The 13442-nt window shown below is 51.6% G+C and overlaps 1 protein-coding gene and 1 pseudogene across 1 annotated transcript in view; one reads left to right on the top strand and one right to left on the bottom strand.

Moving 5' to 3' along the window:
- LOC108312180 overlaps positions 1-13442 on the bottom strand; it is a 160800-nt gene that overhangs the window by 88361 nt on the left and 58997 nt on the right. The window contains 7 exon segments of the mRNA XM_037742506.1: positions 438-596; positions 1317-1450; positions 1815-1970; positions 2966-3152; positions 8885-8964; positions 9223-9382; positions 11656-11819. Coding sequence (XP_037598434.1) covers positions 438-596; positions 1317-1450; positions 1815-1970; positions 2966-3152; positions 8885-8964; positions 9223-9382; positions 11656-11819 — 1040 coding nt within the window.
- On the top strand, positions 7376-7472 carry LOC119472897 (annotated as a pseudogene).

Genomic DNA, 13442 nt, shown 5'->3' on the forward strand with positions numbered 1-13442 from the left:
GTGAAAAGGGGAAAAAAATGTGCAAGGTTAAATGTGTGCTGTAGAAGAACCACCACCTGTTCAGCTGCTGAGCACACCATTCCTAACTCAGCAAAAGAACCCACCCGCTGGGAAAACCTAAAAGCGAACTGCTGTTGCCAAAATGCATTTTGACGGCTGGAAATCTGTGTTTCCCAAGCCCTCCTTCCAGTCCTTGGCACTGTGACGAGCGTTTCTCACCCCTGGGGACATGGGACTGGAGATGCAAAAGGGAAAGTCACCAAGGCTGAGTTTCAACTGCCTGCATCCTTGCAGCCAGGGCCATGATGTATGGAGATGAGCCCAGCATGGATGGTGGGAGCTAGGGAGCAGGGCCAGAGGGCCATGAGGGGTTCCCTAGCTCCCACCGTCCACGCTGGACTCACAGGGCACGGCTCTGCTGCAGTGGCCGGGCTCACCTCCACGAAGTGATTGCTCAGGGCGGGCCCCGAGTCATTCTTGAAGGTCTGGCTGACACGGAGAAGCCTCTTGTTGCCGCTGTCATCCCAGTGCTTCCCGTAGCTCGCCTCCAGCTGCGAGTGCAGGTGGTCTGAGTCCTCCTCGTGCCAGAGCTGGACCTGAGACACACACGAGCGGTGAACTGTCCCCGTGCCCCCTCACAGCCACCCACTCCAGGAACATCAGTTTGGTTTTCTGAGGAGACGGTTCTGTAGAAAGCACTATTTTATAGTTGTTGCCTGTTCATTTGTTTGTTTTGAGACGGAGTCTCGCTCTGTCACCCAGGCTGAAGGGCAGTGAGATGATCTCGGCTCAATGCAACCTCCGCCTCCCCAGTTCAAGTGATTCTCCTGCCTCAGCCTCCTGAGTAGCTGGGATTACAGGCAACCGCCACCACACCTGGCTAATTTTTGTATTTTTAGTAGGATGGAGTTTCACCATGTTGGCCAGGCTGGTCTGGAACTCCTGACCTCGTGATCTGCCTGCCTCAGCCTCTCAAAGTGCTGGGATTACAGGCATAATCAACTGTGCCTGGCCTTGGTTTGTTTTGTGTTTTTAAATTTATTATTTGTTTATTTTAGAGACAAGATGTCACTCTGTTGCCCAGGCTGGAGTACAGTGACACCATCTTGGCTCACTGCAACCTCTGCCCCCTGGCCTCAAGCAAGCCTGGGTGAATAGACTTAAGACAGGCTGAAGCGCCAGCCCTGGATCCATTCCCATATGGCTATGCTCTTGGGAGAAAGTTCTTCTCTTTGGGGATGAGCGCAGGGTACTCAGATCACCACTTCCCTAACTCTGGTGCTCCCTTTAGACGTAACCCCGGCCTAAGCACCCACCTTGTGGCTGAAGGCTGGGATCTGTGTGCAGTGGAGCTCATGGCGCAGCTCCAGCCTGTAGGCGCCGTCTGAGCCGCTCTCTGTCTGCAGCTTCTGGCTGGTGCTGCACTGGTGTGCTGGCTGCTTTGCCTGAGCTGTGAGGATTGATCAAGGGACCCCTGCCCTCCTCTGCCAGGCAGCCCTCCACCAGGGCTCCAAGAAGAGGAGGGTCCAGCCCAGCCTGGCCTCAGCCGTGTCCCCCCGGCCCTGTGCTCTGCTTCACCTGTCACTCCATTAGAACCTGTCCATGGGGAGGTCTTAAGAGATGGATGAATGTCCCCTCAACAGACACACCTTTTGTTTAATGAGCAGGTACTAAGTCCTACTCAGAGCCCACAGAATGACTAATGGAAAATCCTGTGGTGACAGCATATCTTAGCTGACAGAGCCACAGCCGCAGGAAACACGGCAGGCCCTCCCACCTCCACCTGCCCGGCAGCCAAGCACACGGTGCCTTACCCAGGAGGCTGTACTGGATCCTCAGGGAGTTGGTCCAGAGCCCGCCCCGCTGCTGCAGCAGGCCAAGGGCACGCAGTCCCGCCAGCCCTGGCACAAAGACCTCGGCACCCAGGGCGGCCACCCACCGTCCATCTTCCTCCTTCCTTTCCAGCATTGCTGCAGGGACAGAGAGCAGGCAGGTGAAAGGGTCAGCCCCCAGGGACCAACATCCCCAACCCCCGGCAAAGAGGGGACTCGGGATACCCCAGGGGCCTTAGGGTTGGGGGCTCCTTGAAGACCCAACACCTGTGCCCTGCACAGCAGGCCACAGACAGGCCTAATCACGGCTCACTGCAGCCTTGACCTCCCAGTCTCAAGCCATTCTCCCACCTCAGCCTCCCAAGTAGCTGAAACTATCTATAGACATGTGCCACCACACTTGGCTAATCTTTGTATTTTTTTGTAGAAGCGGGGGTCTCCCTACGTTACCCTGGCTAGTCTTGAACTCCTGGTCCCAAACAATCCTCCCACCTTGGCTCCCCGAAGTGCTGGGATTATAGGCATGGGACACCGTGCCTGGCCCAAAACTAAGTAGAATGAAACCAACTGAATAGGACAGAAGATAAAGAATTAACAGAGCATCGTGGGATGTCAGATAAATTTCACCCTCTGAGGCTTCTGCTTCTGCGACACTGAAGGTCATCCAGAACACACAGGTGGAACTGGGCCAGCTGTTATGACTCCCGGACACCCACATGAGGTGTCAACAGCCACTGCTCCAGGTGCCCTCAACCCCAGCTCCTGTCCTTACCTTGGAATCTTCCAGAACCCATAAGCAGCACACCCAGGTGTCACCACCCCGGCTCTGGCACAGGGGCAGCACCTGCTCAGCCTGTGTGTGTTTTAAATGCCCTGTGTATTTTAGGTCAAAATGTTACATGTGTTTCTTACCATGGGTGAGAATAAAAACAGCCCAAAAGCTGCTATTTTAAGGTTTGTTGGGGCAGGTGGAGGTTGGGGGAGGTTCTGGGGGCTCACACTGAGCCCGCGTCTGTCCTTAGATGGGATGTTGATATTGAGAGGCTGGGGTGATGATGACCATCAGGAGGCATTTGGCCCACACCCTAGCCTGGTCACGGAGAAGATGGGGCACAAGGGGTCTCATCTCCTACCTGTCACGTGGGCCTGGTCACTCAGCAGATGGCTCAGCGATGCGGAGAAGGCCAGCTTGCTGCCCGCCTGCCACGTGAGGTTCCCCGTAAAGACGATGGGGCTGCCCCCTGTCACCAGCTTCACCTCCAGCTGTGCCTGGAACCTCTCCGCCTCGCTGCCTATGGGTGGCTGCAGGTCACTCCAGCCCTGAAAAGGCCTCAGTGTCACCTGGGAGGACAGGCTTGGCCAGCAAGCCCAGCCATGATCACACAAGCTGGGACCAGAGAGTGGGCAGGAGACAGCCCAGCCAACAGCTTTCTGTGCTGATCCTTCCCCAGTTTTTTATTTTTCTTGAGACAGAGTCTCACTCTGTCACCCAGGCTGGAGTGCAGTGGCGGGATCCTGGTTCACTGCAACCTTCGTCTCCCGGGTTCAAGTGATTCTCCTGCCTCAGCCTCCCAATTAGCTGGGATGACAGGTACACACCACAGTGCCCAGCTAATTTTTTTATTTTTAGTAGAGATGGGGGTTTCACCATTTTGGCGAGGCTGGTCTCAAATTCCTGAGCCCAAGTGATCCGCCCGCCTTGGCCTCCCAAAGTGTTGGGATTACAGGTGTGAACCACTACGTCCAGCCCTTCCCCAATTTTTTAAACTTCAGATTTCTCAAAATTAGAAACCTGTGTTACAAACTCATACATAAATACAAAGGACTCCTCTTCTCTCCTTGACAACCCCTTCGTTGGAGCCATGAGGAACTCAGTCAACCATCACTATGGAATGTGATTAGAATCAACCCCATCTGCCACCTCCGCTGCGCCCCAGCTCCGGCCCTGGTCATCACACATCTCACTGCGACATCCTCCTGGTCAGTTCACCCAAAAGATGTCAAAACAATACTCGCTATTACCAGACCGTCACTACTTAATGCTGTGTTTCCCTGATCCCCACCGACGTGTGTGCAGATGTGTACGAATGTGTGTGCATCTGTGTACAGATGTATCTGTACATGGATGTGTGTAGGTGTGTATATATACAGATATATGGAAATACAGATATATGTGTATGAATACGTGGATATGGATGTGTGTATACAGTGATGTGTGTATACATGGATGTGTCTATATGTAGACGTGTGTATACAGACGTGTGTGGATGTGTGTAAAGGTGTGTATATATATGGATGTGTGTATATGAATGTATGTGTACAGATATGTCTACATGTGGATGTAGACGCTCGCAGCTCTTCCTGCTGACAGGCACATCCTAGCGCTGGCTCGTTCCAGTGTGCATCCGAGGCTGCGTGGTGGAGTCAGAGCTTCCTCAGGGTGCACGTGAACAGGGTGAGCACAGAATTTCTCTCCCAAACCACACTTTGCAGTTAAAAAGAACATTAGTCACAAACGAGTCAGGTCAGCAGGCATAACCTAGGGCTCTCCAGGCAACCCAGGACCCAACCCCCACACACCAGGGCAGGGGGTGCCACACAGAACACTTCCCACACCAACCTTAAATCCCACACGCTTTGAGACAAGTTGAACCCAAGCTCTGGCACTTTGCATTCATGAGCTCATCTGCCTCAGTTTCCTCATCTCGTATGAGGTTACAGACAGGATTTGAAGCAGAGATTTCATGTCTGCTGGAACAGGCTCCAGAAAGTTCCGGAGCTCCGGCTGTTACTGTAATTGATGAGTCTGGGGCAGATGGAACTAGAATTTCTCCAAAGGCAAATAAACATTTCCAGTCTTCAGAGAGCTCTATAGGGAGCAGCAGGAAGGTCCGACACGAGGTACAGACAATCTGTGCTTGCACAGTTAGAAAATAATGAGATGTTCAAGCGCCCCTGGGAGTTCTGGAAATGAGGCAGAAGTCTCAGCTGTCAGGCAGGTGGGGCTTTAGGAGGAAGATGGCTCTCCCCTGACATGGGTCTTCTCCCCACCCAGGCTGACGGCACAGGTGGCAATGGAGAGTGTATTTATGCAGCAAGACATCTAGCCCCAGCTTCAGATGCTCCACTCCAGGCCTCTGAGAAGACACTGGAAACTGAGGCAGAATCGGGTGATCCACTGCTCAATGTGCCCAGTGGTCATGCCTGGCAGGATCAAGTCTGAAGTTGCTATTTGTACCCTGGCTGGAGTGCAGTGGCGCGATCTCAACTCACTGCAACCTCCACCTTCCAGATTCAAGCAATTTTCCTGCCTCAGCCTCCTGAGAAGCTGGGCCTAAAGGCGTGCACCATCACGCCCAGGTAAGTTTTGTATTTTTAGTAGAGACAGGGTTTCACCTTCTTGGCCAGGCTGGTCCCAAATTCCTGACTTCATGTGATCCTCCCACCTCGCCTCCCAACATGTGTATACTTTTTGAAGTCACCAATCTGCTTGAAAAGGGGATGGAAGTTTTAAATCTTCTCCCCAAGATGGAGGAGACAGATACAAAACTTCAACAGAATGACAAGGGCTGCAAGTGACTAAGTTCCATCCAGGTACCCTTGGGTAAGATCCCTTGAAAAGCACCTACTAAGATGAAAATGAGCCTGGACAACATAGTAAGACCCATCTACACACACACACACACACACACACACACACACAAAAGAAAACAAGAAAAGAAAAAAAAATAGGAAGGCATGGTGACCCAGGCCATGGTCCCAGCTACCTGGGAGGCTGAAGCAGGAGGATCGCTTGAGGCCAGGGGTTCGAGGCTGCAGTGAGCTAGGATCATGCCATTGCATAGAAAACCTTGTAAAAGAAAGAGAAAAGCGGGGGAGACAGAAAAGCCGGGGGGAAGAGGGAGGGAAAGACATGGGGGAAAGAAAGGGAGGGAAAGAGGGAGGGAGAGAAAGGAAAGAAAAAAGGAAGGAAAGAGGGAAGAAATAAGAAAAACATGTAAACCCTGTGGCCAGGGAATTCCGCTGTTAAGAATTTACTCTGCAGAGACAATGGTGTTCACCGCAGAATAATTGTAAGAGAGGAAACCTGGGAAAAACCCAAGAGCCCTTCATTATTAGCCTAGCTGAAAACATTCCATTCCATGGACTACTACGTGGTCATCGGCACTACACGGGAGACGCTGATTTTTTAGGTGGATACATTAACTCCACGTGCTGACTGTGTACATCGATCATCTCGGAAAGGAATCACCAAAGAAACCCTAACAGTGGTTGGCTTTCCGGAGGGGTGGGAGGGCAGCTTTAAGGCTGCACCAGCACCAACCAATAGAACTTTTTGCAATGAAGACCGTGTTTCCCGGCCACCTGCAGCTGTGGAGCACCTGAAATGTGGCCCACGCAGCCAAAGAACCAAATCCTTCATTTTCTTTAATGTTAATTCATTTAGATTTTTTTTTCTTATTTGAGATGGAGTCTCACTCCATTGTCCAGGCTGGAGTGAAGCTGCGTGATCTTGGCTGACCGCAACCTCTGTCCCCCAGGGTCAAGCAGTTCTCCTGCCTCAGCTTCCCAAGCAGACGGGGTTACAAGGGCTCACCACCACATCTGGCTACTTTTTGTGTTTTTAGTAGAGATGGGGTTTCACCATGTTGGTCAGGCTGCTCTCAAACTCCTGACCTCAGGTAAGCCACCTGACTCGGCCTCCCAAAGTGCTGGGATTATAGGTGTAAGCCGCCATACGCGGCCTCACTTAGATTTCAATGAACGCATATGCCACTGGCTGCCAATCAGAACACTCAGTTCTATGCTCTGTCATAGCTTTTGAACTTTGAATCATTTAAATGCATTGCCTGTTTTTTTAATTGTAGAACTTAATAGTATTTAGATTGAATTAACCTAAATGAAATCTACAATAGAATCTAAATTGTACCAGTGTGTGCTTGTATAAAAAGATTCCCAAGGGTGTGTGTGTGTGTGTGTGTGTGTGTGTGTGTGTGTGTGTGTTTATGTATGTTTCTTTTTTTTTTTTTCTTTTGAGTTGGAGTCTCACTCCACTGCCACCCACTCTGGAGTGCAGTAGTATGAACTTGGTCACTCAACCTCTGCCTCCAGGGTTCAAGTGGTTCTCCTGCCTCAGTTTCCCAAGTCACTGAGATTACAGGCACACACCACCACACCCAGTTCATTTTTGTACTTTTAGTAGAGAAGGTGTTACACCATGTTGGCCAGGCTGGTCTTGAACTCCACCTCAAGTGATCCACCCGCCTCGTCCTCCCAAAGTGCTGGGATTATAGGCATGAGCCAGTATGCCCAGCCGCAAAGGTGTATTTTTGAGTAAAAAGAGCAAGGTACAAACAAAAAATAGGGAACAGCTGGGGGTGGTGGCTCATGCCTGTAATCCTAGCACTTTGGGAGGCTGAGGTGGGAAGATCGCTGGAGCCCAGGAGGTCGAGGCTGCAGCGAGCCATGTTTGCACCACTGCCCTCCAGCCTCAGTAACGGAGCAAGACCCTGCCTCAAGAAAAATTAAAATTAAGATTAAAAAACCAAAACCTAAGCACGATGATTGGGTTTCATGCTATTGTATGATATGTGCCCCCCTCAAAACTTGTTACAATATCATCACATCATCCATCTGATGCGAAAAAGAAAAAATAAAACCCAGAAACTCAAACTAAAAATATTTGCAAATCTATAGCATTATGCGTTGTCCTGTGTCTCCCTGAAAGACGCTGAAGCCCTATGCCAAAGGGTCTGTGGATGCGACCTTATTTGGAAATAGGCTCTTCACATGTGATCAAGCTACGCTGAGGTGACGAGGGTGAATCCTAATCCTGTGTGCATGGTGTCCTTATAGAAAGGGGTTGTGTGGACAAAGACACCTACAAAGGGAAGACAATGTCAAGACAGAGACAGAAGACCACCTACAAGCCAAGGAACTCTGGAGGATCCGAGAATCCAGGAGCGAGACCTGGGACAGACCCTCCCTCACAGCTTACACAGGAAAAACAATCAAAAACCCCTTGATTTCAGACTCCTGGCCTCCAGAACTGTGAGAATAAACCTCTGTGGTTGAAGCCACATAGTTTAGGTACTTTGTTAAGGCAGCGCTGGGAAATGAATGCACATTTCTTGGGGCCTGCATCAATACTTCTGAAGAAAATTTGGGATGTGGCATGCTTGAACTTACAACTCATACCTTTCTCTACTCTGAATTCTTTGAGAGACAGGGTCTCACTCTGTCACCAGGCTGGAGTGCAGTGGCACAAGCATGGCTCACTACAGCCTCCACCTCCTGGGCTCCGGCAATCCTCTTGCCTCAGCCTCCTGAGTTGCTGAGACTACAGGCACAGGCCACTCTGCCTGGCTAATTTTTTTTTTTAAATGTTTTGTAGAGACGGGGTCTTGCTATGTTGCCCAGGTTTATCTTGAATGCCTAGCCTCAAGGGATCCTCCCACCTTAGCCTCCCAAAGTTCTGGGATTACAGGTGTAAGCCATCATGACCAGCCGGCTTGCTTTTTTTTGTTGTTGAGATGGAATCTCGCTGTATTGCCCAGGTTGGAGTGCGGTGGCACAATCTCAGCTCACTGAAACCTCCCACCTCCTAGGTTCAAGCGATTCTGCCTCAGCCTCCCGAGTAGCTCAGATTATAGGCACCCACCACCACACCCGGCTAATTTTTTAATTTTTATTACAGGCAGGGTTTCACCATTAGGCCAGGCTGGTCTCGACCTACTGACTTCGGAGATCTGCCCACTTTGGCCTCCCAAAATGCTGGGATTACAGGCATGAGACACTGCATCCTGAAGTCTTAAAAGCATGTTTTTGTATTATTAATATTCGTTTTTAACATCAATGACAGTGGGATTTTAGCCCATATTTTTCAACTTTATATATTTCTGGGTAACAAGAATTAACACTTGTTAAGTGGCAGGTAGAAGGGGAAGATCCCAGGGGTGGTGGCAATAGGTAACAGGGCCCTGGGATGGGGCAGGAAATGCCCAGGGAGGTGGCAGGTGCAGACACAGATGGGCCAAGGGCGTGGAACAAACCTTGATGTAGTAGACATCCCTGTCATCCAATACCAGCTCCAAGTGACCCATGTGGACGCTCCCGAGAGCCTCCATCTTTCCTGGGTGGGGAGGAGAAACGAGAGTTTAGAGACAAGTGTTCTGAATCTGGATCTGGCCCCTGCATCCCCTTGGGAGGACCGCCTGCTCGTCTTCTCATCTCTGAGCCTAGGGTTCAGAGCCTGTAAAATGGGGCTGGCTTTAGTGCTGATCTCAGGAGGTCACAGACAGACCCACAAGCCAGCTCGCTGCAGGTGCCCGGCCCTGGGTGTGGCACTGAGCGAGGGGTGTGGTGAGCAGGGAGGGGACGTTGTCATTACCGTCCAGCTCGATTTTCTTCCTGGGATGGAGAAGCTTGACCCGGAACTTGCTCTGAGGCAAGCTGTAGCTGACGTCCACCCCGACGTCCCTCGGCACTTCCGACCCGGGCGTGCCCATGAAGATGTGGGCTGTGGCTTCTTGAGGCAACCAGCTGTCCTTCTAGAAACAGCAGAGTCCTCAAGACTGAGCGTTTGCACCTCCACCCTTCAGACACGCGCAGTTGTCCTCACAATCCCCCACGAGGAATTTATTGGGCTTGAAAATCACCTGCAGACATTTAAATCTCTGTACCACAGCCCAGGACCACGTTCACAGCGTCAAAATGTATTCAGCAAATGGCCAGGGAGAAGCAGCTGCAGTGCCCACCCCTGGCACCCGGCACAGACCCCTCCCATCCTTTTTTTTCCGAGACCGAGTCTCGCTCTGTTGCCCAGGCTGGAGTGCAGAAGCACGATCTCGGCTCACTGCAACCTCCGCCACCCCTCCTGAGTAACCACGATTACAGGCATGCACCACCATGCCAAGCTAATTTCTTTTGTTTCTTTTTTTGTATGTTTAGTAGAGATGGGGTTTCACCATGTTGGCCAGGCTGGTCTCAAACTGCTGACCTCATGTGATTCACCCACCTTGGCCTCCCAAAGTGCTGGGATTACAGGCATGAGCCACCGCGCCCAGTCCCTCCCCCTCCTTTTTCCCAGCTCTATGTCTTTATTCCCCAGCTTCTGCAAGCTCTGCGCCTCCTGGCCGTCACCTGAGGCCTCCAGAACATCGCCCTCCAGCACTGCAGCCAGAGCTCCCAGCATCTCAGCCCAGAGGGGAACACACTGTGCAAGGTCCTTGCGCTCCAGGGCTCCCTGTGGGACCAAGCTGAGGCTACAACTTCACCTGAAATTGTACATCTCTCAGCATCTTCCCCTGGCCTGTCCTAATTTCTCCTCTCTTACTGGGTCCCCCAGAGCCTTAATAAATCACATATGACTCTGTCTAAGACTTGGGTCTATTTTTGGGAAAATGGAGCCTCAGCCACAAGCTGTGTTCTGAAATCCCACATCAGTGTACATTCATTCAACACCAATGAGGACGCGCTGCTGCATGGAAGATGAGTGAGCACGGGACATACAGAGTCCCCAGCCACACGGAGCCTACGTCCTAGAGAGGAGGCACAGGACCACCAGACACTAGAATGGGTAGGATGGCAGCTGGTGGCGAGTGTGCTGGCAAAGGGGATAGGTTAGGGGCCCCGATGGGGACACTGGTCTAGACAGGGTGGCCCAGCAAGACTGCCCCTGAGGGGTCCCATTTAAGGATACTTGAAAGGAGCGAGGGAGGGAGTTAGGTGCATGTCCTGGGAAGAGTGTTCCTGGCAGAGGAAACAGCCAGTGCAAAGGCCATGGGGCGGGCACGTGCCTGGCATTGGAAAAGGGGCCAGTGTGTCTTCAGTGCAGTGAGTCTGGAGGCGAGACCGCGAGGGGAGGCCAGCGGGGAAGAGACCACCAAGGGCCTGTGGGCCACAGCATCTGGCTCCTACTGGAAGAGTAACAGGAGCCATGGGGCAGTCTGCACAGAGGAGAAGCACGATCCAGCTGGGATTTCAGAGGGCCCATCTGGCTGCTGAAGATGGTAAGGAGACCAGAGCAGGAGCTGGGGGATCAGACAGGAGGTCACCAAGTGCCTCCTCTGGACCAGGTACTGACGACACAGTGGTAAATAAAACAAACCCTGAGGCCGGGCGGGGTGGCTCATGCCTGTAATCCCAGCACTTTGGGAGGCCGAGGCGGGTGGATCACGAGGTCAAGAGATCGAGACCATCCTGGTCAACATGGTGAAACCCTGTCTCTATTAAACACACAAAAAAATTAGCCCAGCATGGTGGGTGCCTGCAGTCCCAGCTGCTCAGGAGGCTGAGGCAGGAGAATTGCTTGAAGCCGGGAGGCGGAGGTTGCGGTGAGCCGAGATCGTGCCATTGCACTCCAGTCTGGGTAACAAGAGTGAAACTCCGACTAAAAATAAAAAAAATAAAAAAAATAAAAATCAAAAACCCTGAATCCGCTCCCAGGAACTGAGTCACCAGTGAAGAAAACAGACCTTAACCGATCAGCTTCACTAAGAAACAGAAGCGATCAAAAGGGAAGAAACGTGGCTGTCTTAGGTCAAGTCACGAAAAAATGTGATGTGTTCTGGGATAACCAAGGCAGGCTTTGCTGAGGAGGTGACCCCTGAACTCAGATCTGAAGATTGATTCAGAGTTAATGAGCCACACAGCCCCAGCCAGAAAATCAGTCTGTGCAAAGGTCCAGAAGAAACCTACAGCAAGACCAGTGCAGCCCAGCAGCCCCAGAGAGAAGCCCTACATCCGTTCGGGTGAGCTTAGCACTGACCTGATGAGACCCACAATCTGGCTAAGAAAGATGGGGCTGTGGCTGAGGGCCCACCTCGGGGTGCAGGGAACAGGCAGCTTCCAGCAGGTACTGTCGGAGCCCCGGGTCCCGCTTCTGTAGCGTCACAGCGGCAAACATAGGCAATGAGAGCAGGTAGGGCTGGCCAGGCACCGGCCAGGTCACTCCAGCGCACAGCTGCCAGCCCCAGGCGTAGGACACTGCAGGGAGAGGTAAGCGGGCAGCAACAGTCAGTGGAGACCCAGATGGCTCCGGGCGGAGGTGCCCACGGCTGCCACGTCAGCAAAGAAAGTGCTTCTGTAATTTTTTCTGAGGAACAGCATCGTGTAGACGTGGATCCTGTGAGGCAGCGGTGAGCAGGCCAGAGTTTCTCTACCTCAGCACTGCTGACTTCTGGGGACAGATCATCTCATCTGGGGGGCTGCCCTGTGTGTTATGGGATGTTTCACTGCATTCTAGGCCTCTATCCACTAGATGCCAGTAACCCCTACCAACAATCAAATATTTCTGCCGATATTACCAAATGTCCCCGGGGTCGGGGGGCGGTAAAAGTGCCCCTGGCTAAGAACCCCTGGTAGACTTTTTTTTTTTTGAGGCTGAGTCTTGCTGTTACCCAGGCTAGAGTGCAATGGCATGATGTCGGCTCACTGCAACCTCCATCTCCTGGGTTCAAGTGATTCTCCTGCCTCAGCCTCCTAAGTATCTGGGATTACAGGCGTGCAACTCCATGTCCAGCTAATTTTTGTATTTTTAGTAGAGACAGAGTTTCACCATGTTGGCCAGGCTGGTCTTGAACTCCTGACCTCAGGTGATCCGCCCGCCTCAGCATCCCAACGTGCTGGGATTACAGGCCTGAGCCACCACTCCCGGCCCCTGGTAGACTTTTTAAGAGTGACACGCAGTAATGCGTAGAACACAAGCTCTGGAGCAAGAATGCCTGGTTCAAATTCTAGCTCAGCCACTTCCTAGCTGTGTGACCTTGGACAAATTACTTAACCTCTCTGGGCCTCAATGTTTCTTCTTATTATTATTGTTATTACTCCCTTGACTCACAGTAAGGGCCACAGTGTTTCTCCTCTTAAACTGCTAATGAGAGTAGTTCCTGCCTCATGGTGTAGCTGTGAGAATTAGCAGGTCAGTATCTTCAGAACAGCACCAGGCCAACAGTAATGTCTTTGGTACTAACTCTTGCCCCAATTATAAAAACGTGCTTGCTGTCCAGACGTGGTGGCTCACGCCGGTAATCCCAGCACTATGGGAGGCTGAGGCGGATGGATCACCTGAGGTCAGGAGTTTGAGACCAGCCTGGACAAACTGGCGAAAGCCCATCTCTACAAAAAATACAAAAATTAGCTGGGTGTGGTGGTGGGCACCTGTAATCCCAGCTACTCGGAGGCTGAGGCAGGAGAATCACCGGAAACCAGAAGGCAGAGGCTGCAGTGAGCTGAGATCGCCCCATTGCACTCCAGCCTGGACAAAAGAGCAAAACTTTGTCTCAAAAAAAAAAAAAAAAATTTGTTGGTCGGACGTGGTCACTTACACCTGTAATCCCAATACTGTGGGACGAGGTAGGCAGATTACTTGAGATCAAGAATTGTAGACCAGCCTTGCCAATATAGTGAAACCCTGTCTCTACTAAAAATACAAAAATTAGCTGTGTGTGGTGGTGTGCACCTGTAATCCCAGCCACTCAGGTGGCTAACACAGGAGAATCGCTTGAACCTGGGAGGCAGAGGTTGCAGAGAGCCAAGATCGCGCCACTGCACTCCAGCCTGGATGACAAAGCAATACTCCAACTCAAAAAAAGAAAAATAAATTGCCTA

Source organism: Cebus imitator, unplaced genomic scaffold (assembly GCF_001604975.1).
Source record: "Cebus imitator isolate Cc_AM_T3 unplaced genomic scaffold, Cebus_imitator-1.0 Scaffold122, whole genome shotgun sequence".
In the NCBI taxonomy this organism is placed as follows: Eukaryota; Metazoa; Chordata; class Mammalia; order Primates; family Cebidae; genus Cebus; species Cebus imitator.